At 47.5% G+C, this 27,788-nt stretch overlaps 1 protein-coding gene across 7 annotated transcripts in view; it reads right to left on the bottom strand.

Annotated features, from left to right (window-relative positions):
• The window catches only part of Ankrd11 (ankyrin repeat domain containing 11), a 166,089-nt gene that overhangs the window by 24,958 nt on the left and 113,343 nt on the right, over positions 1-27,788 (bottom strand). For 4 of the 7 annotated variants that reach the window (XM_063247821.1, XM_063247816.1, XM_063247818.1 and 1 more), the window contains 2 exons: positions 11,148-11,291; positions 2,605-2,743 (listed from right to left, as the gene is read on the bottom strand). In XM_063247821.1, the coding sequence (XP_063103891.1) occupies positions 2,605-2,743; positions 11,148-11,234 (226 nt within the window). In that variant the 5' untranslated portion in view covers positions 11,235-11,291. Of the gene's footprint in view, positions 1-1,944; positions 2,003-2,604; positions 2,744-11,147; positions 11,295-27,788 lie in introns of those variants that run through there. The other 3 variants (XM_063247817.1, XM_063247820.1, XM_063247822.1) reach the window with 2 other exon arrangements.

Raw genomic sequence — 27,788 nt, forward strand, 5'->3', positions numbered from 1 at the left:
AGGCTGGTTCCCAGTGACCCCTGCACTCCTGGGCTACTGGGCAGGAGGCACTGGGTAGTGACTTCTCAGCAGGGGGCACTAGAGGAACATGATGGGAAGGGACTAGCTGACAGTACCCTGGGGGCTGCACTTGAATCTAGAGGCAGGTTTTGCCTGGAGCTGGGAAGCCAGTCTCCCTCAACCCAGGGGACCAGGAAGAGCCCGACAGTCCTTCTTACACCAGCAGAAGAATCCTGCAGATGCCAGCACTTCCCAGTTCCCAGAACTGTGTGCCAAAATAAACCTCTTTTCTTTATAAATTAAAAAATCTAAGCTGAGGCAGGAAAATCACTATGAGTTGAAGGCCAGCCTGAACTACTGTGAGACCCTGTCCTAAAAACAAAAACAACTTTATTGTATAAATCTCACACCAGCCCAGAGCACCCTGCAGGCTACATTCATGCCTCTTCCGGATTCCATCTGGTTTCTGAGTGAGCTCCACTCTCTGGTTAGAGTGGAACCAGTGCCCAGCTCAGGGGCCGGTACTCCAAGTATGGCAAGGAAGGAGACAGGGACCAGGTAAATTGGGGAGGAAGGTGTGGTGGTGGAAGACAAGGAGGCACTATGAGATGATCCTGGTTAAAAATTCAGCTTTCCTCAAGAAAACTGGAAGTACAGCTCTGGCCTAATGTGCTCAAAGCACCCCCAATCAATTAATTAACCAACCCAACGCAGGACAGGGAGTACTGTACCCTAAGGTCTAGGTTCATTACATTAGCAAAGCAGACATACAACAAAGTATTGAATCAAAATCAGCTCCCCGGGGCTGGGGATTTAGCTCAGCAGCGTAAGTGCCTGCCTTGCAAGCAGGCAGTCGTGAGTTCGATCCCTGGTACCAGTAAAAAGAAAAAAGACCCCCCCCCCCCAAAAAAAAAATCAGCTCCCCAAAGGACAGTATACTTTGGAGCAAAAACACTTAGAGTCTTGTGTTAAAAAAAAACAAAAACAAAAACAAACTGTTTTCAAATGTTTGTCCCTTTAAGGAGAAAAGAGCAGGGAAAAACAAGATGTACACACACACACACACAAACACACAGTACAGAGACTGCTAATGTCTCTTAGTTTGTTGAAAAGAAAGGTTTGTGCTAATATTGTTTGGATGACTAAATGTCTGTATCTTGTAACTCTGAGTAACTAATTTAAAGACAACAATGTGCAATGTATTAACCATCGTTGCTCTCCTATTGTTTTGAAACCTTTTTCTCTTTCAAAATTTAAAAAAAAATCTGATATTGACAGGTTCCTCTCTCACATTAATCTTTTTTTAAAAAAAAAAGTTTGTTCCTCTTTTCCGATGTGACAGTGGGTCTGCCTGCCAGAGAAGGAGTGTGGTGGCGTGAACACAGTGGTCTTGGATACCACAAGGCTAAGCCTCACAGATGCTCACCAAGGACAAATGGAGCCTGAGCCTTCCAGAGCCTCTTAGGAGGTCCTTCGCCCACCCCACTGACAAAAAAGCACTACAGGGACAGTGAATCCCTCAACTCACAGGCCTGGACCATGCAGGGGCACAGAACAAGCACTGCCTTCCACAAGCTGCACTTCTGCCATGAAGGACGGGCAGCAGCGTCTGTGCCATGCGTTCCTGCAGCACAACTTGCAAAGGAGGCCCCTTCCTGTCTTCCTACGACCACTATCAAAGCTAACAGCCAGCTGAGAATGCCCCACCCTGCTACACACTGAAAACAGGAACAAGACCTTCGGGCCAGCTCTTAGCTTGTTTCTGTGCAGGAAGCCACCTGGCCCCTTGCTTTGGGCAGAGATGGGGGGCAGATGGCGGCTTTCTCTCTACCCTAACCACTCCTCCCCCATAATGCCAAGAGGGACACCCATGCTGCCGCCCGCCAGCACACTGCTGAGTGACAAGAGTTGCGAGCACCACCCTTCACAGCCTCCCTCGCCTACCAGCTGGGAGACCAGGCCTTCCTGCTGGCCTCCAGGTGATCCAGTCTTTGGTCTGCTCCTGTGAGCACATGCAGGCCAGGAGAGGTAGAAGGAGAGGTAGGAGAAGGACCTTGGTGACTCTGCCCTATTTCCCCTCAAACGCTCACCCCATCCCAGTGTCTTCAGTCCCTGCCCTACCATCCCATGCCTGGAGTCTGAGGGTGCAGGGACAAAGCTCCAGGCCTCATATCACAGGGGTGGCTCTGTACCCTACCCCTTGTTGGGGCGGCAAAGCACTTGGAGATCAGCAATGGGGCAGCCTTGGGACTCCACTGGTAAAAATGGATGCATGCCAGGGCTCCCCACCTGACAGTTCAGGAAGGATCACTTCCAACATACCTGTGTACTTTTGTGCTGCACCCTCAGGGCCACCACACTGGATGCCCCTCACTTGCAGAATTCCTGTCATGCACACCTTTGCTCTGTGTGACCCTTAGGAATACTGTAGTATAGGGCATTGAGGGCAAGGCTACCCACGGACTTCAAGCTGGCCCAATGTAGAAGAGGAGGCAGTATCCAGAAGCCAGTCTCTGCCCCACTGTGCGTACCCAGGGATGCTCTGGTCAGGCTCCACCGCAAGTGGGAACCAGGCCACAGCTAAGGGTAGCCTTGGGCTGGTACCTGTGTCTGAGTCCTTCTGCTCTCCATTGGCCCCCACGGTGAAGGGCAGCTTCCGCTTGGTGGTGCGCTCTCTCACCTCCTTCCCTCCGTCATTGCGGTCCAGTTTTGGGGTTTTGGTTAGAGAAACTTTATCTTTATCCTAAAAAAGAAAGCGCTGCTTTCAGACACTCTTCCCAGATTAAATCCCAAACCAGCTGCAATTTCTTTTCCTGTGCCAGGAAAAACAACCCTCTCACCAGGGTACTTCACGGCCCCTCCAAGAATGTCTCGTCCTACCCACAGTGCTACACTGCATGCTTCACCCAAGGGGCTCTTGGGAAAGGCTGCCTTCCTGGGAGCAATGAGGCAAAGCAAGAGCTTTGGGAGGAATCCACCGTCACACTGTACTCCTTGGGGGTATCTACATGAAGCTCAGAGGTCCCAAGATGTAGAAAGTGGACCGTTGAGGGAGAGAGGGGAGGAGCTGCTAGAGCAAGGGTGAGGACAGCTCCCTCAGAAGAAGGAAAACTTGCCCTGCCAAGCTAAGCAGGGGTCTCGTAGCTACAGCACCCAGACTGTAGAGAGACCCAGCCATAGCTGACCTGTGTGGGCCATGGAGTAGGGTTAGTCTCGGAACACCCTAGATCACACACCAGACAGCCTCTACAGTGGATGCCAAGTCCAACACTGCCACAGCCAGGTGCACGCCCCAGGGAGACATTAGCACACACCGGCTATCTATCTCACATGGAAAGGCATGGTGGCTAGAAACACCAACCCCCAGCTTGCTTTCTGAAATTTCCTCAATGAGTCCCTGGCAAGAACTGTGCAGTCACCCTCGGCAGCTTCCAGTGGGAACAGCCCCTAGAGACACCTGAGCACAGCCTCAGCAGCCCCATCACCAGTCATGCACCTCTGAGACCCTGGTATTCCCTCCAGCACGACTGGGCAACCTCCGGGTGACTAACTGTGGCAGCTTGGAAGACACATTCCTCAAGTGACTTTGGAGGGCACTGCTCAACATGCCGCAAGCTCTGTGCCAGGGCAGTGTGCCAGGGGACAGGGTCACGTGGACATGCAGCTCTCCTCCCGCAAAGGCAAGGCCCAAAGCCGTCTCCCAGCAAGCCCTCCCTGTGAACCCTACTGTGAAGGAAGGGGCTGCTAGAAAGAGCAGAACATCAGACAGGAACCTGCACATGTTGCCTTCTTATCAGGAGGACACCTGGCCCAGTGCGCGGATTTCACCTACATTTTAAGAAGAAACATTGCAATTCTCATGCAAATTCTTCTTGGGGACAGAGAAAGAGGAAACATTCCCAACTCATCTTGAGGCTGCCATGGCACTAATCCCAGCACTCAATGAAGGGCATTCCCTGGATGGTAATTATGAACCAACAGTCTTTACAAACAGAAACAGGGAATACCTGAACAGGTCCAAGAAAATGGACTCCAAGTACACAGGAAGATCATGCAAATCACAGAAACACTGAAGGGTTCAAGAACGCAAGAAGGGCCAGGGGAGATTAGCTCAGCGCATATGTACCTGCTTGGCTAGCACAAGGTCGTGAGTTTGATCCCCGATAACACACACGCACACAAAAAAGCAAGACTTTAAGAAATGGATGGGAGGGGCTGGGGATTTAGCTTAGCAGCATAAGTGCCTGCCTTGCGAGGAGGCGGTCATGAGTTTGATCCCCAGTACCGATAAAAAGGAAAAAAGACCAAAAAAAAAAAAAAGAAATGGATGTGAGTTATACTTTAAAAACCGCAGGAAAAACACATGATACAATCATCTCAAGAGCTACTGAACAGCCTGTGGGCAGGGTCCAGCCCTGCTCAGGGACAAGTCTGCAGTTTCCTCCTTAGCCAGGAGAAAGAGGAGATGCCACCCCTACCCAAGAACACTCTGAGAACCTGGAAGCCGAGTTCCAGGGTAAGGAAGCAGCAGTGTGGTGTTCTCCCCAGGACAGGGTCTGAGAGGAAGACTGCCTGCACTTACATCTACATAGGAAAGAGAAAGAAAAGCAGTATTTCCAAATGAGCATAGGTCTGAAGAGAAAATTAGTAAGAGAAAAAGGCCATCTTTCTTTTTTTTCCTTGATTTTTTATTTCAAAGAGAATAAAACAAAACAGAACAAAGCAAATCAGAATAGAACGATGCAAGCAACACAACACTTCACAACCAGACAACAGGACAACAACAATAGCTATCATAATGTCTCTGAAAATGCCACCTTCCACACCCAAAACTCATTTACAGCAGCTCGGCACAAGAGTACACACTATAACCCAAGCCTAGTAGCTGGGAGGCTGAGATTATAGGACCTCAAGTCTAAACCAGGCTAGATTACCTAGGGAGATCTATCTATAAATATATACCAAAGCACAAACAGATAGACAGAGAGGTCTGGGGATGTACTCAGAGCATCCTGGGTTTAATCTCCAGTACCTTGGGTGATTGGGGAGAAGAAACCTCAAATTTTGCTATGGTGTCAGAAGACACTTCTGACATGAGAAGGTCCTGGTTAGGGACACTACAGTAAACCTTCAGGATGTGGGAATCCCGGGCACCTGCCTTTCAGTGTGCTTCACAGCACAACTGTGCAGTCGTGTTTCAGTGAAAAGGCTTACCGTGCTCCGGGTCTAGGTAACCAGCTAGTCAGGGACATAAAACCAGCAGGGGTGGCAGCAATGTGTCTGACCTATCTGCAACTCCTCACCAGCAACATAGGAGCAACTGGGCACACTGCAGGGCAAGTTCTTTCCAAATGCTCATACTGCCTTCAGTTCTGTCTTCACCAAGCACCGCCTGCCACACACCAAGACACCCCAACAATGGCCAAGTTTCTAATCACCCCCACTCTGTGACTTGCCCACTAGAAGCCCAGAGAAGAACAAGTAAGTTGTGACTATTTGAAAAGTGATCACGACCCGCAGGACTTTCACCCTGGAAACTACATAACTGTGGTTAATTCTCACCTCTGAGTAAAAAGAATCATCTACAGCAAAAAAATCCAGGCTGACAGGAAGTTCACCATCTACCAGCCCTCAGTCCAGCAGTCGGCTGCCCACATGGGGAGGTGTGTGTGGGCATGGGTGTGGACATTCCGCTTGCCCGGAGGCCCATCCTTACCACAGCCAATTCTGGGAGCAGACGGCATGTACGTCCTCCAGTAGTGCTCTGAAGTTTCAAAATGGTCTTCTCTTCGCTTCCACATAAATTTCTACCAAACAGCCTGCTGGGACCCTGAATGCATTTTACTAAACCTATCCCTCAGCTTGGGAAGGCACATGCCAAAACAGTTTTGTGACCAAGGAACATCATGAGATCCCCCACTTACTCGGGCTAATTTCTCTCAGTTGTTCTGGTAACTCTCAGAGCACAGGTCTTGCCGCACGGGTCTCTTATCGGCTGTATTCTAAGAGAATCCATAGTTCTGATGTGAATGTGCATTATGTTCCAGCCCCCAACTGTTCACACACTGTGTTTAGAAACATGATCATGTACACTGGTACTACACCGAGACTTCTTGCTAAATTAATTCTTGTGCAGGGCTTTTAGGCTTCTCCCCTTACACATCTATGAACAGTCTTAACTCCTTCTGTCCCCAACCTGTATGCCTTCTGCCTCTTTTATTTGCCGATATGCTAGCCAGAGCCAGTGGCAGGGTGCTGACAGCAGCAGTGGTCACGAGTGTCCTTCCCTGAGCCCTCTGCCATGAGCACTGCACGTCAGGCCCAGGGAGCCCAGGGAGCCAACCCCTTCTTCTGCACTTGCCTCAATGTTCTGTAATCCACAGGTGACTGGTGTGGAGACACAGTATCAACTAGTACAATCGTCTGCGTTTGTTAACACAATGAAGCAAAGCAATTGATTTTGGATGTTAAATAAACCTTAAATTCTTGTATAAACCCTACTTAGCTAAGGAACACATCTTTTTTTTACATACTGAGGAATTTCATTTGCTAAAATTCTTCTTAAAACCCTATGTTTATGTTCATGAGCACTAGTGGCCTGTTGTTTTCCTGTAGTATCTTTGGTTTTGGGTTTGGTGTAACCCTGATGGAACAAGCAAGTATCTGTGAACTACTTTATACCATTCACAAAACCAGAAATGGATCAAAGACCTGCATCTAAGAATTAAAATGATACACAGAGAAAAATATAGAGAAGAACTTTGTGATTTTGTATTTGCCTATAATGCCAGCTTCTTAGGAAGCTGAGGCCAGCCTAGTCAACTCATCAATATCATGTCTCAAAACCAGAGTTGGGGAAGTGGCTCAGTGGCAGAGCATTTGTCTGTAGGTTCAATCTCTCATCCCATACCAAATAAATCACTTTTAAAATTCTGAAAGGAAAAATGAATTGACTGAATTTCCACAGAAGCCAGGAACAGCAGACAGCCAGAGCTCTGTGTTGTGTGAGGAGTTGGGCTACCAGAGGAGAACCAGAATCCAAGGCGTTCCGAGCCTGTTTTCTTCCTAAAGTAGAGGGTTTGCCTTCCTACAACTTGAAGTCAGGAAGAGGTAAGGAGACAGGACCTCCGCTCTACAACCCTACAGCTCCCCACACTCTTCAGAGAGGAAGGGACACCAGTCAGTGGGGCCCCTGCCAAGAGGGCCCCCTGCATAGGAGTGGACCGCAGCTAGCAAAGGACTGCGGGGTGGGGCACACACCAGAGCAAGGAGTGGCTGGGGAAGCCGTGCCAACAACTGCACAGGAGCTGAAGCCTATGGAATTCTCAGTGCCCACCTGGCATCTGGGCCTTCTCCACCAGGATTGGTGTGGGGAGGGAAGCAAGCCAAGGCCTGAAAATGTGGTACTCTTTCCCACTAGGTCCCTATAACAAGGTCAGGCAGATGCCAATCTCCCTACCTGGGAACCCAAGGTCTAGCCTCTGTCATGGCCACCACTAAAGCTAGCTTTGAGCTGAGGGGAGCTGGAGCCTGGATCAGAGAACAGGCTCCACACTCAGCCCTGTCTGGGGCCACCTACTCCTCCTGGGTTGGGTGGGGGCTGTGCTAGGAAATCTCACCAAGAGGTGCATGCAGACTGACTCCCAGGATGAAATGGCATGGCTGAGGTAACCTGCCACACGGTGACCCTGGGGCAGCCACTTCTACAGATGGGTTTTGCCCTGGAGAGCCCAGCATGATTCTATGACTGCTGCAGAGCAGCCCGGGACTCCTCAGCACTTCCACAAAGTGGCAGCAGGGACTACAGGGTGTCACATCCTGTGCAGTCCATGTTGCATGGCCAGCGCTCAAGCTACAGTACTCACTGCTGCCAAGGGGCTCGACAAATTGCAAAGCAGTGTCTACCCTCAGAGCTCTGCTCACTGGGCTGTGGAAGGTGACTTCCCCCAAGGCTGATCTCAATACTCTGATCTCTGTGGTGCTGGGGGGGAGGGGGGTTGCTGGGCTTGTCAGCACAGCTTCCTCATCCATTCCTTGGATGTACCCTGGGTCTGTACCTCACCCTCCACACATGCTAGGTAAGTGCTCTACCCTTGAGCTAACCCTAGTCCCTAGAACATATTTGGAAAACTCCAGGTCTCCTCTGAATCTCATAGTGAACAAGGATAATGGCCTCTTGCACAGGGGGCTCTGCACTGTGCATCAGGGACTTCTCTCTGAGCAGCGCTCTGGCTTCTCTGGACCAGAAAATCTGCCACAGTATAGGGATGTACTGGCTTCGAGGAGTCTCCTCCCAGTTCAGATACTCCAGAAATCTCCTTAGTACGGAGCACATCCTTCTGCACATCTGTCCATGCTGCTCCAGGACCATGTGTTCTATCTCTGTCACCTACAAATGCTTCCTTGACTTTAATAACACCCAACTGCATCTGAGAAAGAGTCTGTTGTGAGAATGAGCCAAAGCCAGTCCAGGCCCCATCACAGCACTGACATCCCGAGGAGTGAGCCCAAGCACACTGCTGCCAGCATTGTGTCTTCTTAGGCCTCTACCATGCACCTCAGGAGAGCTCCACTAGCACCAAGCACACCTGGGGACAAGAAGGGCATCTTCAGATGACATCTGTCTGTCTCCAGGGGGAGACCTCTGGCTTTATCTCAATAGTCAGAAACCAACAACAGAAGAAGAACATAGCTAGTTTACTGAAGAAAACTCCAAGTCTGCTCCACACATCTTTCAAAGGCCCAAGTGCAGACAAAGCAGGCATTGCAGAAACAGAACTGGTCCAGTGCTGGCACCTCAAGCCAGCCTAAGCCAGCCAGGGCCCTTGGCAGCTGTTCAAGATGAGCCCTACAAGGGGGACACAGCCTGCAGTTCGGCAGCTTCTGCCCTGCCCCTCTGCACCACTGCAGCTCGGCCTTTATTGTGTGGCCCCTGCCCAAAGCATTACCACCCCTCCTATACCTGGCTCTCTTGAGCGTCAGACATCTTCAACATGGCCTCCTGCGCGCTGCCCAGACCAATCATTCTCTCCACCATCCAGTCACGTCTGTCAGACCTATAATCCAAGCCAACATGGCACCAAATGTGGTGCACACCTGTAATCCAGGCAACTCAGGAGGCAGAGGCAGGATCACAAGTTTAAGGCCAGCCTGAGCAACTTAAGGCAAAATTTGAAGGGGGCATGTGTGCTGGGAATGTAGCTCAGTGATGGTACACAACTCATTTAGCAACTAAGACCACAGAAGACAAAAACCAAAGAGAACAAACTCCAGTGTGACACAGATGCCTCCTTGCTGAGAGCTGCTGTGCCACCCCGACAAGCCAGCAGATGCCTTGCTCGCCGATGCCTTATGGGAGGATGTTTCGGGGTTTCAGGGCTCCCTGTGTTAACCATGTGGACACAAGAAACTCTGGTCCCAAACCAGCTCACCTCTCAGCAGGGACTGGCCCACTCTCTACACCACTGCCCTTAAATTACACAGGCAGACCTAAAATCACAGCTCTGAGATTGGCTTGATGTCCTTGGTGTGAAACGGTCCCCAGCTGTGGAACTGCCAGTGAGAGCAATTCTACCTCCTTTGCCATGGCCCACATCCCTCCTGGCCCAGTGCAGGTATGTGCTTTCCGGTTCTCTTATGATCTTAGACATACCCCTCGAGCCAAGCCATCTGGGAGTCCACAGGACCTGCAAGCACGTGCAGCACCCCACCCTGCCCGCCCAACAGCATAAGCCTGTTCTAGTCCATCTGCTGGCGCCACGCTGTGGTGCTCACCACTCCCGGGCAGGGCATGAGGCACTCCAGACAAGCAAGACGGGAAGACAGTGGGCACACTGCCCAGACACCTGAGGGTCCCAAGGCTCCTCTACCTTTTCTGTCTAGGTAGCATTAAGCATGACTGTGTTCGTACACTGCTTCACGTTTACCAAAACAAAGTGAATACAGGACTCTGTTCATTCATTTTCAGATGTACAATTCCTGCTAACCTCACTGCACTCTAAGACCCAACTATTACCACAGAGACTGAGCTGCAGCAGAGAAGAGGAGAGCAGGCGCACAGGCAGAAAGGAAGCAGTTCAAACTAGCTGCCAACCAGGAACTGCAGCAAGGCAGGGAACATGATCCACCTGGCTGAGCACACAGGCAACCAGGAAGCAGCACTGTCAGAACGAGTAACAGTGACCTGCTTTCCGTGGGCTTGTGGGTCCTCTGCTCTGGCACAGAGAGCAGAAACCTAAAATTCAATGCAGCCAGGGCTTGGTGATGAACACAAAATAAAACATGGCAGAGCCTGAACCTGAGTCCATTTCGTCAGACTCTAAATTCATGTTCAGAGTACACCCTGCACTGCAGGAGAGGAAACGTGCACTCCCTGACTAGACCTGCACAACAGGATGCACTCCAGAGCAGTCATTCCCTAACCCCTAAGCACTGCGGAACGGGAAGTGTGCACCCCAGAACTGTATCACCTCCTCACCCACTAGCACTGCAGGACAGAAAGAATACACCGCAGAAATGTCACCCTCCTTCCACTCCTGACAGAAGTATGCACCACATAACCGTGTCGTGCAGCAGCCCCCTCCCTCCACATTCCCTGGCACTGCAGAACAGGAAACCACATGATATAAGCTGGGCTTACTGGTGCACACCTGTGATCCTAGCACTCTGGGAGACCGAGGCAGGAGGATTATAAGTGAGTCCCACCTAGAACAACTTACGCCTTTTTCAAAATCAATCCGTCAATCCAACTAGGTATGTAGCTCAGTACAAATCCCTAGTACTTAAAAAAATAAATAAAAAAGTACACAGAAAACTTACAGTTTAGATTTCCATTGTTTTCCTATTCACATTCAGAATAAACAAAATTTAAATGTAAAATTCTCAGCAGTTTATAATCAGGATAATCGAAAGCACCGTGACAGAAATCTTGAGGCCCAGGGACAGAAACAGACCGCTGCACAAGATCACCTCAGAGAGCAAGTTCTGTGCCGCAATGCACTGGTGGAAAAGTGGCCTTGGCACACACAGCTGCTTGAACACCCACTCCCTCCTGTAAGAGAGGCTTCCGCATGTACCCGAGTCAGCACCCAACACCACCAGCCTGTTTGGTTTACAGAGACAAGAGGCAGAGAGGAGCCCACAGTTACCTTTTTTCCGGTTTGTTTCTCCACCATGTCGTTGCTGAGAGGAAAGTCTTCTTGCTGTGGTGTTTTAGAACACCCACTCTTGGGCATCGTTCTGCTCCCTCACCTGATCTTCATTTACACCACCATCGCCTCATCGTCAACCGTCTGCTTTAAGACAGAAGAGATAGAGTCAGACACCATGGAGCTCAGTTAGACACAGCTCAACACCTAGCCAGCCTCCCATGGACCTCGACAGACTGACCACAGCAGGCACAGCTGCTCAGCACACGGCCAGCAGCAGTCCGCTCCGCATGAGGGAACTAGGCCCCAGGAAACACTCAGGAACAGCACGCGGGAGCAGTGGCAGGTGCGACAAGGGTAAGAGGGAAGGGCCTTTGCAAGGTACAGGAGTACTGGCCTACTCTGGGCGGCAGGTGTAGGGGCCAGTGCCTCACAGCCTGGGCCCTTCTAGTGCAGGCCATGGCCAAGTCCAGTGATTCTGCCCCTGCTCGTTGCCGTCAGGAGACAGCCTGAGGCCGTCTCTTCTTTCCCACAGCCAAGGTCATGACACCCAGGGCCCACGCTTAGGACTGGCAGATCTCCTCACACAGGCAACAGCCTCCACCATCCACTCACTAGTTGGACCCAGCCTTGCACCTCACGCCCCAAGGAGAAAGCTGGAGGAGAATCCCCTGCTTTTTATAAAGTGCTGAGCACAGGGGGCTAACACTACACTCCTTCCAGATAAAATGTCTGGATCTGCACACAGGCATGTGACAGCTCAGAGCATCATGCCACTAGCCCCTTCGCCTGGGCCTGAGGTTCCAGTCTGTCTCCTAAGAAACTCGGCATGCGCATGAAGGATACTGAGCATGTCCTTCATTTTCTGCACTTTATGACATTTTAGCATCTTTTTGCTCTGGCTGCTGCCTTGAACTGTTGCCCCAGAGCCATGTCACCCTGCTTTGGAGCCAGCTGATTATGGACTGAAACTTCTAAAAACTTTGAGCTAAATAACCCTGTTCTTCCCTAATTTTGTCTCAGCAATGAGAGAAAAGTAACCAAGACACCCAGGCAAGCCAGAAGGCTGGATATCTAATGACACACATATAGTATTGAGGAAAAAGACATACTACATCTATCTAATCATCTATCTGTTTTTCCCCCCTTTCTTTTTCTGACACAGGGTCTTGCCATTTAGTTCAGCCAATCCTTGAACTTACTCTCTAGCCCAGGTTGGCCTCAAACTGATAGCAATCCTCCTGCCTCAGTTTCCCAAATGCTGGGCTTACAGGTATGCGCCAAATACATGTGTTTACATAAACTGCTGAAGACACACGACAGCAATGCTGAGACATGCATATTAGGTGCCAAAATGCATCTGAGCAATGGAAGTTTGGAGGTGCGATGGGCTCTGGGACTGTGAGGTTAAATGGGGCTTCAGAGTAAAGGGATACAAGTGTTTGCTTTGAACTTCTGGGTGTTAAGTTTTACAACAATTACTGTTTAAAAAGCTGAACAAGTAATGTTCAAAACATGAGACATGCTTCAAAAGTCAGAAGGCACTGTAGTGACCCTGCCACAGGCCCTGACCTCTTCTGGTGTCGTCCTGTCTGCCCTGCTGAGAACTGCAGCCACATGGACGGGACATGGGGAGCTCGAGGCTGCTGACATTTGGAGTGAACCAAACCTTTGCAAGTAGCAGACAGTCATCCACTGTAACTGCAGGAGAGAACAGGAAACTTTAAACCCTGGCTAAGGCAGAAGCAAGCATCCAGTTCTAAAAAGAGAGAAAAGGAGCTGAAAGCAGTGCAGGAAAAGTATATGTCTTACACAACAAAGGAATTAAAACACAGACTAGATGTGATGAAGAGGACAGGAATGCAGGCATTTGTGTTCAAGGTATGAGTGAGTGACTAAAAATAGGCACTGTGGGGAAGCACTGAAAGCAGGACGAGGACAGTGAGTCAGCAGACATCCTCAGGAGCTCGGCGGTGTAGAAACAAACCCACGGAACTGCCCAGGGAAGGCAGGATGCAGGCAGAGAGGGCAGTGAAGCAGGTGTAGGCTGCTCAGACACTGCCGCAGGAACAGAAAAGGACAGCCTGTCACCTCGCACCAGGCACCCAGCTCAAGGTAAACCTGACCCAAAGCATAGAGGAGAGGACAAGAAAAGGTGTGCGCAGACCAACTCACTGCAGCTATGAATGACACTGACACTGAGCTGTGCAGCTCCAATCGGACGAACGGGAAGGAAGGAACCAGCAGAGAAAAAGCCTATGTATTTGGTGGGCAGTCGTCTCGGGAATATGAAGGAGCACTAAAGTCAACAAATGACAGAAAAATGAAAGCTGGCTTAACACCAGAAAGTCAACCAAAGTAATCCTCCAGCTAAAGAGGAAAAATCACAAAACCTTAACAATTAGGACAGAAAACCCACCTGACTGACTCCAACACTCTTGATAAATTCCCTCAGCAAAGCAAGACCAGTGGGAAACATCTCTGATGCAATGAGGAGCAGTCACAGAGCCAGAGCCAAGGCTGCCAGGACGAATGCCAATTGCTTTCTCCCCAAGGGCAGCGAGATGGCAAGGTGTCCCTGTAACCACTGCCATGGAACATTCTGGCTAGCACACGAATGAACAAAAAGAAAATCAAAAGCATACAGATCAGAAAGTTAGAAATAAAACAAAACTATCTCAAGATAACACATCTACCTATAAAACCACAGGAATATAAAACTCTTAGAAATAAGGATTTGGCAAGTCTGTAGAATACACGCAAGATCAGCACACAGAAACCCATTGTGTTTCCACAAGTGTGCTGGTACTGAACATATGCAAACAGAAATAACAGACACAATGCCACTTAGACCTGCACCAACTAAAAATGAAACAGATTCAAATCCACCAAAACTAGAAGAGCTTATAAAATCTTAGGGAAAATCTTTAGGGAGTAGGGCTAGACAGAGTTTTTACACATGACAACAAAAGCAAAATCCTTCAAAGAAAAAACATAAAATGTCAACAAAATTAATAACTTTCTCTGTGAGAGACCTAGGTTAAAGGGTGAAAAGACAAACTACAGGCAAGGCATTTGCAAATTACAAATTAGACAAAGAACATGTACACAGACCAAGACACAACACTCCACAGTGAAAAACAATCCAACTAGAAAATAGATAAAACACATAGAGACATTTTACTAAACAAAGATACAGACAGTAAGCACGGATATGAGGAGATGCTGAAGGGTATCAGCCCCCAGTGACTGCCAAACCAAATGACTGGGTGGGGGTGAGATCTGTAATCCCAACACTCAGGAGGCTGAGACAGGATGCCTGCCAGCCAGCCTGGACTGCAAGTGAAAGCCTCTCTTAACAAAAGAAAACAAAACACCATTATGAGTTCGGAATGGTATGCACCTACTAAAACAGCTACAACCAACAGAATAGTGCTGAGGATACAGAAAAAACTGGTCTCTCAAATTCAGGTGGTGTGAACCCTGAACGTGAATCAGCACATAAAAGTGAACACAAAAGTTCTCTGAAAACAGTGCAAACATCAACTGTGACTATCCTCCGGGGCATGTATCCTAGAACATTAACCTTCTGTCTGCACAAAGACCTCAATATGAATGGTCATGGTGGAAAAGCCCTTTAACAGAGGTCCAGACAGCGCCCTGGAGCAGTGCTGCAGTCTCTCTGCACAGTGCATCTGTCACTACTGACACGTACACTGGACAACACAGTCAGCCTCCAGTAGTCACATCCTGCATGACATCTCCACAACTGGAGAACCTATCGAGAGTGTCAAGGCATCGGTGCATGGTGGACAGGGCAGTTGAGAACAGCATGGGGACCTTTCTGTACCACACTGGTTGTGGTACATGTGGGTGGCAGGGTCTGTGCCCTGGGCATAGCTGAGCACATGGGTCTGCAGCACTTCTCAGCACCCCCTGGAGTGTCTGCATCACAGCTGTCCCCAGGAAGGCACTGGGGGAGCTGCAAGGGTCACTGCTAGTTTTGTAACTTCCTGAAAATCTGTATTTCAAAGTAAAGCTTTTTTCTTGTTTTTCTGTAAAGGAGAATACAGAGATGAGGAGACCTAGGTATGCTGGTAAATCTCTGTATTCTGATTATGGTACTAGCCGTCTTTCAACTATACACATTTTCTAAAGCCCAAAGAACCATGCATTTTAAATGGGCAAATTATATGTCAATTATAACTGTTAAAAGCTGTTAAAAATAACTGGCAATAAAAAATTTTAATTTCCAGCCAGGCCTGGTGTCACATGTCCGTAATCTCAGGGTTTTGAGGCTGACACAGGAAGACTGCCATGAGTTCAGGACACATAGCAAGACCCTGTCTAGTAAGCTCAAGGCCTGAACTGCATGCCTAGTGAGACTGTCTCAAAAGACAAAAACTTTGTCTTACAGTTTTGATACTGGAGTCATGTTTTACACAATTTAAAACATTAAATATAAGAAACCAATACCTAAAACTGAAGAGAGAATAAACTTAGCTAGCCCTTTATCTGTTCAGTGGCAGGACACAGGAAGAGCACTCACTACTGACCACTGTATAACAAGTGACTCCACAAGCATTCCATGACCATACACAGTTCTGTGGGCAATGCCACAGGGCTCTCAGAACCCCACTAAGGCCACCTGCCAGACTGAGAACCATGCTTCTCAGATGGCCACTCATGTGCCTGGCAAGGGTCGGGTTCTAGCACAGGTCCAAACTCCTCCCAGTGTGTCCATCTTGACTGATGCGGGTCCTCACACCAAAGCAAGTGGTTTCCCTTAGTGGAGCCTAAGTGGTCACATCCTCTGAACCTTCCTTGGTCTTCAGTGCAAAAGGCAGATAATTTCTAAACTAGTCTTTTAAGTTGTCTTTATCTGAGAAATGCTTCAAAAGTAACATCAAGGGGGCAGAGTCTACTGGGAGAGTAGTTACTACTGGCTCTACTCAGTGTAATTTACTGTCTCCTGAATAGTTTACAGGATAGTTTCAAAAGCGAAAACCAGCATGTATGGTGATACATGTCTGTTGTACCAGCACCTCAGGAGGCTGAGGCTGGAGGATCACTACAAGGTCAGCTTGAACTGCATAGTGAGTAAAACCTGTCTTTAAACCTTAAAAAAAAAAAAAAAAAAAAAAAAAAATGACAATATGAGAAGCCCTAAGAAAAAGCTATGTTTAAGACAGAAATAAAAAATTCCAACTGCTGATGGTTGCTTACGCCCTTTATGCAAATGGCAGAAACCAGTCAGAACAGCAAAAAGCAAACCCGCACTTTAGCATCTGTATTTCTAGGGTTTAAGCAGGACCCACATTCCCAGATGTCAGCAATGGTAAATCTCAGTTATGATCCCACTGGCACAGTTGTACAGAAGTGGATGTTAATATAAACCCATTTTGCTTTAGTCATAGGAAATTCATGCCAGGTCCTTAGTATTACCTTCCCAAAAAGTGCCCCCTCCAATCAAAACTTGTTTCTCCACATTCTCCTGTGCAACTGACAAAGACAGGTGACAGACAGCATTGCCCTCCTTAGCTTGCATTTGTAGCCCAGGATGCCCCTGGCACAGAGTCATGAGCTGTGTCTCTCACACCTGATACACATCCTAGACTAGACCAAGCATCCTGGTTTTTTGAGACAGGGTCTTGCTTTGTAGCCCAGGCTAGCTGCCATCCATAAATGCAGTGGGCAGCTCTGCACACCAACGGGTCTGTGGATGAACTAGCCAGGGCACAGGTCAGGAATGAGAAGAGTTCTGCACAGGACTGGCCCATGTTCACTGTGGGAGGCTGCACCTTAAAGATTACACTGAAAGAGCCTTAAAGTGCGAAAGGCCTGGCAGTAACCTGACAAGAGGTGAGACAAGCTGTGGTGGCATCCCAGAGTACACTGCATGCAGATGTTCACCATGGCATGCTGGGCTCAAAAAGCAAGACACAAACAAAGCCGTGTTTGCTGTGGGCCTCTGAGGGTCCCAGGACCCCAAAGATCAGGTGGATGGGGGCAGGGAGAAGGGGTGGGGGCGGTGTCTGTATCTTGGTGCACAACTAAGGCACATGCCATTTCCTGCATGGATGTTACACCTCAAAGAACACCAAGAATAAAATCAGTCTTTTGGACTACATTTCTAATAACTGACCGAGACACAACCTGATACCTGGCTTGCAGTCTGAGAAGCCAACAGCTGCGATATGGCAGTGAGTTTGGCTCTCCCCTGTCCCTTTCCACCAGGGCACTATATGCTGTCCCTGTCATCATTCCCAGCAGCAGAGTAGGTTGCAGGAGACTACTATTGGGCTACAAGTTTTCCAGTTCCTCCTAGCCCAGGACCAAACTTACAGCAGGGCATCAACAAGTCCCATGGCTCACAGTGAGGCAGGAGCAACTGGAGACCACTGCAGCACTGTGTGGCCTCCGCCACCTTTGAGCTTCAGATAGCCAAGTTTCATCTACACATGGTGGTAGCACAGCTACACCACACTGACCCCTCACAATCATACACAGGCTACACAGCCAACCATAAGTCCAAGTGTGTGGCTTCGCACTGTGGGACAAAACAGCATACTGTGCTGGTGAAGCTCTCTGGCTGCACAGACCTCAGACTAAAGCTACAAGTCCAAGCCTCAGGGAAGACTAAGGACCATGCCACTCGGAGCCCAGAGGCCTACAGAGCAGCACTGGACTGGTGGTAGTGGGAGGGCCTGGAGTCGCTCCTATGTGTGGTTTATTGTTTGGTCCAGAGAACACTTCTGTGTTTCCCCACAGACACATGGACAGTCAGCTGACTGGACATCAGCCTTTGCTGATGCATCCAACTGCAAACAGGACCATACAACAGGCTTAAAGTTACCCCATGACACTCTCAGATGGAGCTTTTCTAGGTTCTAGTACAGGAGTGAAGGACAACATGACAGGAAATGACCTGGACACATTCCTGCCAGGCAGTTTGAACAAGCTTCACCTGTTCACTGGCTGATGTGGTTCCCACCATGTAGCTAACACCACCCAGGCCTCTGGCCACAATGCAAGCACGTCTGGGGAACTCAGAGCCACGCTGCCAGCACCTGAATGAATGGTGCCTGGCTGAGGTCAGCACTGAGACGCTCACTGAATGCACTCCCAGACACGTGCACATGCACACCTTCCTGACTACAGCCCAGGCTCATGATTCAGATGCCAGTACTGCCTGGGTTCTCCCAGGCTCCTCCGTTAGGATTACTTCTGCTGCCTCCTCAACACTGGTGGGAACCAGAGATAAGACAGGAGGCTCAACAAATGCCTCACAGAGGGAGAGGGGAGGCCACCTGCTGGGCACCACCTACTGATGGCCCTCCCTGACAGGAGGTCCAAGTGCCCAGCCCATTCTAGCTGTCACTTTGGGCGTAACTAATGACCCCCAAGACACATCTAAGGAACTTTTATTAGAAAAGGACTGCAATTTCAAGTGGTAAAACAAGCAGATATGTGGAGGAAGGTACCACGCAGAACACTCACTGTGAGACGTCAGAAAGGAGAAGATTGCTCCTGACCCCGGCTCATCACCACGTGACGGCAGCACACAGCCCTGGAGCTAGCTCAGAAGGCTGTCCGAGTTTCTTTATTTTTAACTCCACCGTACAATGCGTGGACACACTGAAGCCAATGCCAACATGACAGGCAATGCATATATACATAGCAGCATAGCAGCAACACAGAATCACCTCAGCCAGAGTCGCACAGTGGGGCCACAGTTGGCTGAACCCAGTGATCTCTGCCTTGTTCTCTAGTGACCAACAACAGCACACCCTGACCTGTTCGCCTGCTGCACTTGATGGTCCTGCCAAGGACACCATGACTCTATCCATCTCCTGTAAGTCTTTCCCCCTCAGTGACACTGCCATGGTGACTACAATACATCAGCCCAATGACACTCTGCTACTTGAAAGCCACAAGTGCCACCACTATGGCCATCATGGGATGCCAAGCTTGGCTGGCTGCATGTACACTGCCTCAAGCGGTTGTACAGTAAGAGCGGCATGGTAGCCCTGCATAGCACCACATCAAGGCGTCCTTCAGGTCACAGACTTCTGCCATCCTCTCCCCTGCATGGCCAGGACAGCCACCTGCTTACTGGGTGAGTAACACAGGTCAATTCCCCGCAAGACCAAAATGTAGGTTTGGAAAAGGTCCCTTTACAGAAGCAGTTCTGCACTGGCACACATACTGTTCTTTTAAAGCAGAGCATACTAGAGGCAAAGCAGTAGTTATCTTTTTGCTCTCCTCACATTTGGAGAATCAGCCAGGCTTTCTCTTATTTAATGTTTACCAAGCAGATGCTCAGAGCAACACAGTTAATCTGTATCAGCCAAATGTCCAGAAATTGACCATGAGCATGTCCTTCCCCTCAGCATCCCATCAAGCTGGCTGAAGGTCCTTGTGTCTCACCTGACCTGAGACCAGGAGAGGATGCATTTGCTGGCTCACAATGCTTGCCCAAAGAGAACCAGAAACTGCTCCAAACATTGCAACAGTCCTTAAAAACCTCACAAACCAGAGATGGTGACTAAGCAGAACATCTTCCTAAAGATGTGCTAGGGCTTCTGCCCACGGTCTCTATGGTTAGAACATAGAATGAGCTTGCCACTGCGAGAGCACAGCCCAGAGGGAGCACAGAGGGAGGCAAGGCTGGCAACACTGCCAGGTATACCTGGTACCTTTCAAGAACTGAGTACAGCACAAATTTCATCTTAAGGGTCAGGATACAGAGGCTGACAGGCTGAACAAATACAGAAACCGCAGACAGCGATGGGCAGGTAGGTGGGAAGAGGTGTGTGTGTGTGTACATCAAGTCCCCTAAAAAGCCTGGTCTCCCTCTTCTGGTTGTGCCCATCTCTTGCAAAGAGGAGATGCCAAGGGCAGCACTCCACCTCCTCAAGCCTTTCTGGAGTATCTAGCACCCTCAACTCAGGGAGTAAAAGCATACTGTCTATACCCCTGCATTATAAAAACCTAAATTTGTTATTTTCATGAGATAACGAGAAGTGAAAAGTGCTAAAAGAGAGACTGGGGCATAGAGCTGTGCCACCAGAAGGTGCACCTGAAAACCGAATCCTCCGAACTCTCAAACACTGTGAGAACCAAGGCATGCAGCAACAAAACACTGGGGCCTACACAGGGGCCCAATGGAAAGGGCCAACCATCAGTGACCTTCCCAGGGGATGCCCACAGAAACCCTAGGGGGTGGAACGATGTCCAGAATTCAGGCCTGCTCAGCTTTGAAAAACAAATTAAAGTCTGCGAGAAGACAGCAAAGCATACAGAGAAATTAAAAGTTATGTTTTTCTTATGAAGGAGCATTGAAGTCAAGTGTGGCAGTACACAGCTATAAACTCTGTACTCTAGGAGGCTGAAAGGCAAGAGAACCAAAGATTCAGTCTTGCCTGGGCAATTTAATGGCTTTGCAAGACTGTCTCAAAATAAAAAATACAACAAGGGCTAGGAATGTAGCTCAGTGTGAAAGCCAAGTTCAATCCCTAGTCCTGTCAAAAAGATAATTTACTGAAAAAATACAGATGTTTCTCAATTTATAATGAGGTTACATTTCAATAAACCTGATGTAGGTTTAAAAAATCTTAACTGGAAAATGCATTTAACATGTTTAAATACTGACCAGAGGAGCATAGCAGTATGAGGCACTGTCCACTGTGATAGCAGACTGGCCAGGAACTGCAACTTGCTGTCACTACCCAGCATGTCACTAGTACAGAAAAAGATCAAAACTGAGAATCCAAACTATGGCACCTACTGAATGTGTATCACTTCACACCACTGTACAGTTGAACAACCATATGTTGGGGATCATCTGGATATTGAAATGCCATTTACCCAATACCCAAGTTTCCCATAGAAAAGAGCAAAGCAGCTTACTCCTAACTGCTATAGGCTCCACATGCTCCCCACACAATGGTCAGACCGCAGAAGAGACTCGAAAGTGAGGAAGAGGAAAACACCACACCAGTGAAATGGTGCCTGCAGAACTCAGACTTGGCAAGCCGATGATGCCACATGTTCTGTGAACAGCACAGGACTGTTTATGGGAAGACCTAGAACAGGCAACGCTACACTGGAGAGATCAGAACGCTGGGGAAAGGCAGACTGGAAAAGGTCTATAGTCTGAACAGCAAATGTGACCTTATTTGGAAAGATCTGTGCAAATATAACTAAATTAAAGATCTCAAGGTAAGCCACTCTGGATTATCTGGGCAGACTCTAAGTCCAGTGGTAAGCGTTCTTACAAAAGAAAGGTGAAGGAGACTGGGGAGAGAAGAACAGGCCATTGGACCGCAGATCCGGGCCACTTGGAAAGGCTCTGCTGGAGCTCTGGTAGGCATGCAGTTGCCAGCACCTCCCTTTCAGGCTTTGCCTCTACCATAGGGAGGAGATGCTCTGGTTTTTTAAGCCACCAAATTTGTGGTACATAGAAAGCTTAATTGAAAGATATGGTGAATGTTTAAATTTTTTAAAAATTTTATTACAGTAAGCACATAGTGCCATTAATTCTCCTTAACCCCCTTCCCCATTGTTCCTGCCATGTTGTGAAGCAGTTCTGGAAGTCCTTTTTCCTAGATGTTTTTAGTTGCACTACTGTGGCTGCCTTGATGTCCTGAATCAATTCAAAATGCTGATGGTAGGAAAGAGCCAGAAGTCAAAACAGGGCCAGATCGAGTGTGTAAAGTGGATGAGAACACAATGTCATGATTTTACATGGTTGCTTTTCTGTTAGATGTGTATTCACTGTATTTTTAAATCACACCTCTTAAAGACATTTAAAGATGCTTAAAGAAGGATAGTTAGGAGGGACCAAGACAGCTGACCAGCATCCCCAAGTCACAGCACTACAAAGTGACATGGTCACACACATGGCTGGTGAGCTGGCATTAAAAGCACTGTATACCTTGCTAAGCAGCTGCCAGTACCTCTGTAACATCCTCACCTTGGCCTCTGCATATTCTAAAGCGTGTGCTTAACTGCAGATAAAACACATCTCAGTGAACAAGGCAAACAAAGGCTTGTGGAAGTAACTCTGAAATATACTTAAACTGAGAGGTGGCGATTCATGAGGAAAAAGCAGCTTACACATTAATATGGAAGCAAGCAGAACCTAGAAACATGACTTGCACATGACACAGGGTTCTGAAACCACCACCGCTGTTGAGCTGGATGCAGGAATAAGGTTTTTAAGCAAGCTGTGCTTAATTTCATTTTCCAATTTCCCACTACAGACACAGTCTCCTTAGGGTTAGATTAATGAAAATAAGTATTAGATAGAATCTCAGGGTACATTAGTAATACCTTACTTGTGCAAAATTTTACATATACCAATCATTTTACCTATATAATCTGGCAGACATGCATTTCCCAGGGGAAAAATTAAAGAGATTCCCGTAGGGCAGACAACATGCCCAAGGCCAGCAAGCAGGATATGTGCAGAGCCAGGCTGGAACTCACAGCCACAGACACTGCATCCAAGGCTGCTTATCAGAAGGTCCGTTTCAGTCCACGATTTTGTAACAGATAAATTCTATCTAGGCACGAGATGCACACTGAGTAGTAAGAGGACCTAGAGGCATGAATCCCTCCTTGATGCAGCCAAAGGAGTGTGACATGAAGCCCTGGAGACTCCTGGCATTGCTGGGGTGGTAAGGGAAAGGTGCTCTTTCTGAAACGTCAGAAATTTGGAGGGTCCTATGTTATGGTTTTGTTTTCTGTTTTTTTCCAGTAGTAGGCACTGAGCCCAGAGCCTTTGTATTACCCAATCCATCAGCTCCACAAAGAAACAGGGTCTTGCTAGGTGTGGCGGCCTGTTATCCCTATACTTGGGAAGCTGAGGCAGGAGCATCCTGTTGAGTTTAAGGCTATTATGCACTACAGATCCTGTCTCAAATCCAAAAATAGAAAGAACAAGTGAATGAATAAAATAAAGATAAGATCTTGATTCCTGGCTTTCACGTCAAAAAATCTTGTGTGTTTATCATTTGATAAAAGTAGCACAGTAAAGCACACAGTGGGTGTGAGGAACAGGGTGACACATTCATTCAGCACCCACCTGTGTCCAACTGCCCCTGGGACTGTGGGTGTCAACACAAGATATGACACGAGAGCAGCAGCCCCTGACGGGTTCCTTCCAGTCTTGTTTCTCCTCTCCAAAAACACTGTTACTCTAATCTTAATGCTCACTGTTCCCTTAGTCCCATAAATGCCACCTTACACGTGACCTTTCTACAGGTTGTGCATTTTGTTGGTTCTCATGTTTTGAAGATTTATCCTGAAAGGCTGACCCAGGAGGAGTTATACTGATACATGCAGTCCTACTTTATCAAAATTTGAATATGGTGGGCAGGGATATAGCTCAGTGGCTTAAACGCTTGCATGGTAAGCGCAGGGTCATGAGTATGATCGCTGGAACCAAAACAAATAAACAAACAAATCTGATATGGTATTCACTGCTGAAAAGCATTCATCCACTTTAATCGATATTTTCCCCAAACTTGTTGCTACTACGAACAATGCTACAATGAACATCTGTCTATATACTTCTTTACATAAAGTTTAAAATTCAACTGAAATAAACTCTAAATGCTTTCCAAAATCTGATGAAGTTTCACACTGTACAGTCATCCACAAATGTGCCTCTTCCGCTTCAGATCAGGACTAATGTGCTGAGCTACACAATCACACAGAGGTTCTGACTGAGTGAGGTAAAGGGTACTTCACATGTAACATGCTCTTCTATGGAACAAGAGTAGGTTATACAAAGATAGTAAAAACTTTCACTACAAAATCAATACACTCAGTATAGTATGAAGTTTTCCAAGGCACAATGGGCCTTAGAGTTCCAAAATCCTGGAAGTCACATAGGATATATAAAGTCACATGTGACTTCCCAGTAGGAGATCCATAATCTGCAAATTCATGGTGAGTCCACACTCAAACAAAGTTTCTTAAGTCACTTTGTCTTTCTGAACATGTAGAGAAAAGTATTAGATGACAGCAGATGAAACCCTGAAAGAATAACTATGTAGCACATGCCTGTATCTCAGTGCCTTGGGAGACCAAGGTAGAGCCCATCCCCCAAAATTTGGTAAGACCCAGTCACAAACAAAACAAACAAACAAACAAACAAACGACTGGGGATACAGTTTAGTGTGAAGGTCCTGGGTTCAATCCTTGCTACAAAAAAAGAGACACAAATCAATTTAAAAACCTTCATTTTTCAAACCCAACTTTCAAACCGTTTAAAAATTTACCAACACACAGAAGTAACACATGACCTCAGAGTTCTTTCACATATACCAAGAAAAAAACATCAAAGTCATTTGATGAAGCTGCTGCTCATAAGCAATGTTATAAAAACAGGTGTGTGTATGTGTGTGGGGGGGTGTCCTCAACACAGTCACTGAGGAAACCTGAAGTCAGCTGCTTCATTTCCTGAGACAAATGAGACAGGTGAGACCACCTGAATATGGTGGCTCTGCTGCAACCGTGACAAGTCTAGAAAACAATACCACTGTACGTGGTTTTATTTCTCACTGCACTAAACCCATCACAGAAATTTTCTTTTTAAATTATCAGCTAAAGTAATCAGGCAGTCAAACCAAGAGAGCAGACAACTGAAGTGGGAGCAGGCAGTCTGCAGACTCCCACAGGTCAGAGGCGCGGTGCCCTCCTGTGAAGAAGGGACACCGCCAGACAGCTTCCCGCCTTCCAGAAGAACTGTGGGGCATCAGGCTCATCACCGTAGCAACGGTTCTAAACATATGTGCAGTGACACCAACTGATTTCTGAAAGCTGTAAATAGAGAATAATAGCATAAAAAAAATTACAGAGTAAAGTAAGGACCACCCACTCCCTCCTCTCTCCTGCTTACCCAATCCCTAGATTGCACTGTTCCTTGCAGAGTGGTGGCACATAAGCAAACACACTATGAATCCCATCATATACCAAAGCATCGGCATAATTATGTAACCACAGAAAGCAAAATACAGGCTTTGGATTAATGATTTTTGTGCAAACTTATGTACAGACAAGAAATGGTCAAGACAAGGCAGAGTGGCACAGATGGCCCACTACAGGGATGTCTAGGCCTGCAGTGACCCCGGGTCTGCTCTGCATCTACTTCTCCACATCAGGTCCTTTTTCTCTGGGCCTCCGGGGCTTTCAGCACAATATTCATGGCAGATGGCAACAGGTAAGTCTCTACAAACCAGCAAAAATAGGTGTGGCAGTTGTTTGCTCAGGCAAAGATTCCAACTGAAAACTAAGGGCAGCAACTAAAGGTCTGTAGTTCAGCACTTGCTTCTGTCTTTGAAGAATACACTTTTTCCTGGGGTAGGAGCTGGAGAACAAAAGAAAATCTGGGCTTCCCTGGAGATAGTGAGGTCTTGGAAAGAAGGCATTTAGTCAAGGATAAGCCAATCATGTCCATCTGCGCCCAACCTGTGGGCAAAGCGATAGCCAACACAAACAAAGAGGGCGTGGGCATAGCTGACACAGGGAGACTGTACCAATGCAACTCCTAGCATTTACCTCATCTCCCAAGACTGACCTATCAGGGCCAGGGACTTAGCTCGGTGGTGTGAGCACCTGCCTGGCAAGCACAAAGTCATGAGTTCCATCCACATTATTTAAAACAAAAACAAAAACAAAAACAAAAACAACCTATCATCTCCTCTCTTCTTCCAGTAGATGATGTGGTTACAAATAAGCCTTTTTCTTATGTCTTTTCTACCACACTTTTGAAGCATCACACAGAAAACCAGAAAAACAAAATTTTAAGTATGAGCTGACATTCTTATGAAAAAACAAACTTGTTATTTCATGTTGCAAAATGTATTTATGGGTCCTATAGATATTTTGTCATTATAATCATCATTAGGTACTAATAGATTAGTGCAACATAATTTCATGTTAAAACATGATAAAAGTTTTTACACAATAATCAAACTTGTTTACTCAAAATGCTCTTCTATAGTGATTTGTTCCTAATTCGAAAAAGATTGAGGGAAAGAGGTGAAGGAAAAGGCTAACCCCAAAAGATCATCGCTTATGTGTTCTAGAATTCAAGATGTAAAACAAAAATTATACTCATGTTTATTCACAAATTTAAGTGTGTTCTGTTTAAACAGTATTTATGTTTCCAAAAAGCTAGAAAATCAACTCTTTATGGTAAGCTCCAACACTTCAATTGCTTTAAAGATCTAGCTATTTAAATTCCATTTCTAGCAAATTCTTTCAAAGTAAAAATCAGCTCAGACTCATGTTTTTATGAATAATTTATTTCTGAAACAGAATGTGTGCTTTCAGTGCTAGGAGTGTATGACAGTGAGACAGAGAGATTAAGGTCCACTGGAGGGAAGGTGAGAGGTCGATTCCAAGAGAAACAGGCAGCTTCAAAGTTCTGCCTCACAGAGGAGTGCTGGGTCTGGAGGGAGACACGCGCATGCACACGTGCACCCACACACAATACACAGCATGAGACCACGAACACCCTCCCCAAGTCTACGGTGAGGGGCTGTAGTGCGTGAGGCTCTAGGAAGCACCTCAGAGACTGAGAAGGAACCCACATATAGTAAAAGGCCCCCATCCACCCACATGCCATCCTGTCTGTCTGTCTACGCTTTGCCGGCAAGTTCCTTCCCTTTCTTCAAGTGAATATGGTTAAGCTAACAGTACACAGGAACTCACAGATGATGGTATTATTCCAGGTACAAGAGTCTGCACAGCCACAACATGACCCTGAAGTGTCGAGATACCATCATTCGCAGGCTGAAATTGTGAGCAAGCGATAGATCTGTCTCAGTCTCTTCATCTGTAAATTGGGAAAAATCACCATGCCCTAGACCTTCGGAGGACACCAGTGCTTCAGGAAAGCAAGCCACACACAGGAAGTGCTCGGCCACACTGGCAACCATCATGAGTGACGGCTTCCCCGGCTTCCCTGTAGGTCAATGACTGGGATTTAACGATCCATTTCAAATTACATTTGCACGGTGCTTTAACTTTCATATGTTATTTTATTCAGAGCTTCTAACTACCCTCAGCTGCACAGATGGTATTATTTCCTCATTACAAATGAGGAACCTGGAACTGGTAACCCAAAGGTACCCCCTCACCTCCAGGCAGGACCCCCGATCAGAGACCCCCACCTCTCTAGGGCCACCAGAGGTAAGGTTATCAGCATAGTCCCTGGAGCTGTCTGTCTGTCTGTCTGGTCTGTCTGTCTGAACAGGCTCTATCCCCTGGAGGATGAAAACATTCCCTCCGCCAGGATGAGACATGAATGAGTAAGCTCTACTTGTCTGAAGGCAGCGTTTTGAGGCCACCTTCCAGGGGCAGAGTCTGAGGGCCACTCGTGTGGTATCAGGAGCTGCCTGGCAGTGCCTGCTCACTACCTGGAACACAGAGTACCTGGAGGGCTGTGGAGGTACCAGAGCAGCCCTGTGCCAGTGAAAGAGAAGGACAGCAAATGCCAAGCAATCTTGAAAGTTTCTATCTTCATCTTTGAGACAGTATCAATCTACATGTGCTCATTTTTTTTTTCCATCATATGGCTCTTCATGGAAAATATCAGTGAAAAACAACATAACTGCAGCAAGG

This window comes from Cavia porcellus, unplaced genomic scaffold (genome assembly GCF_034190915.1).
Source record: "Cavia porcellus strain 051 isolate PalLab524CR breed Dunkin Hartley unplaced genomic scaffold, mCavPor4.1 scaffold_4, whole genome shotgun sequence".
Taxonomy (NCBI): domain Eukaryota; kingdom Metazoa; phylum Chordata; class Mammalia; order Rodentia; family Caviidae; genus Cavia; species Cavia porcellus.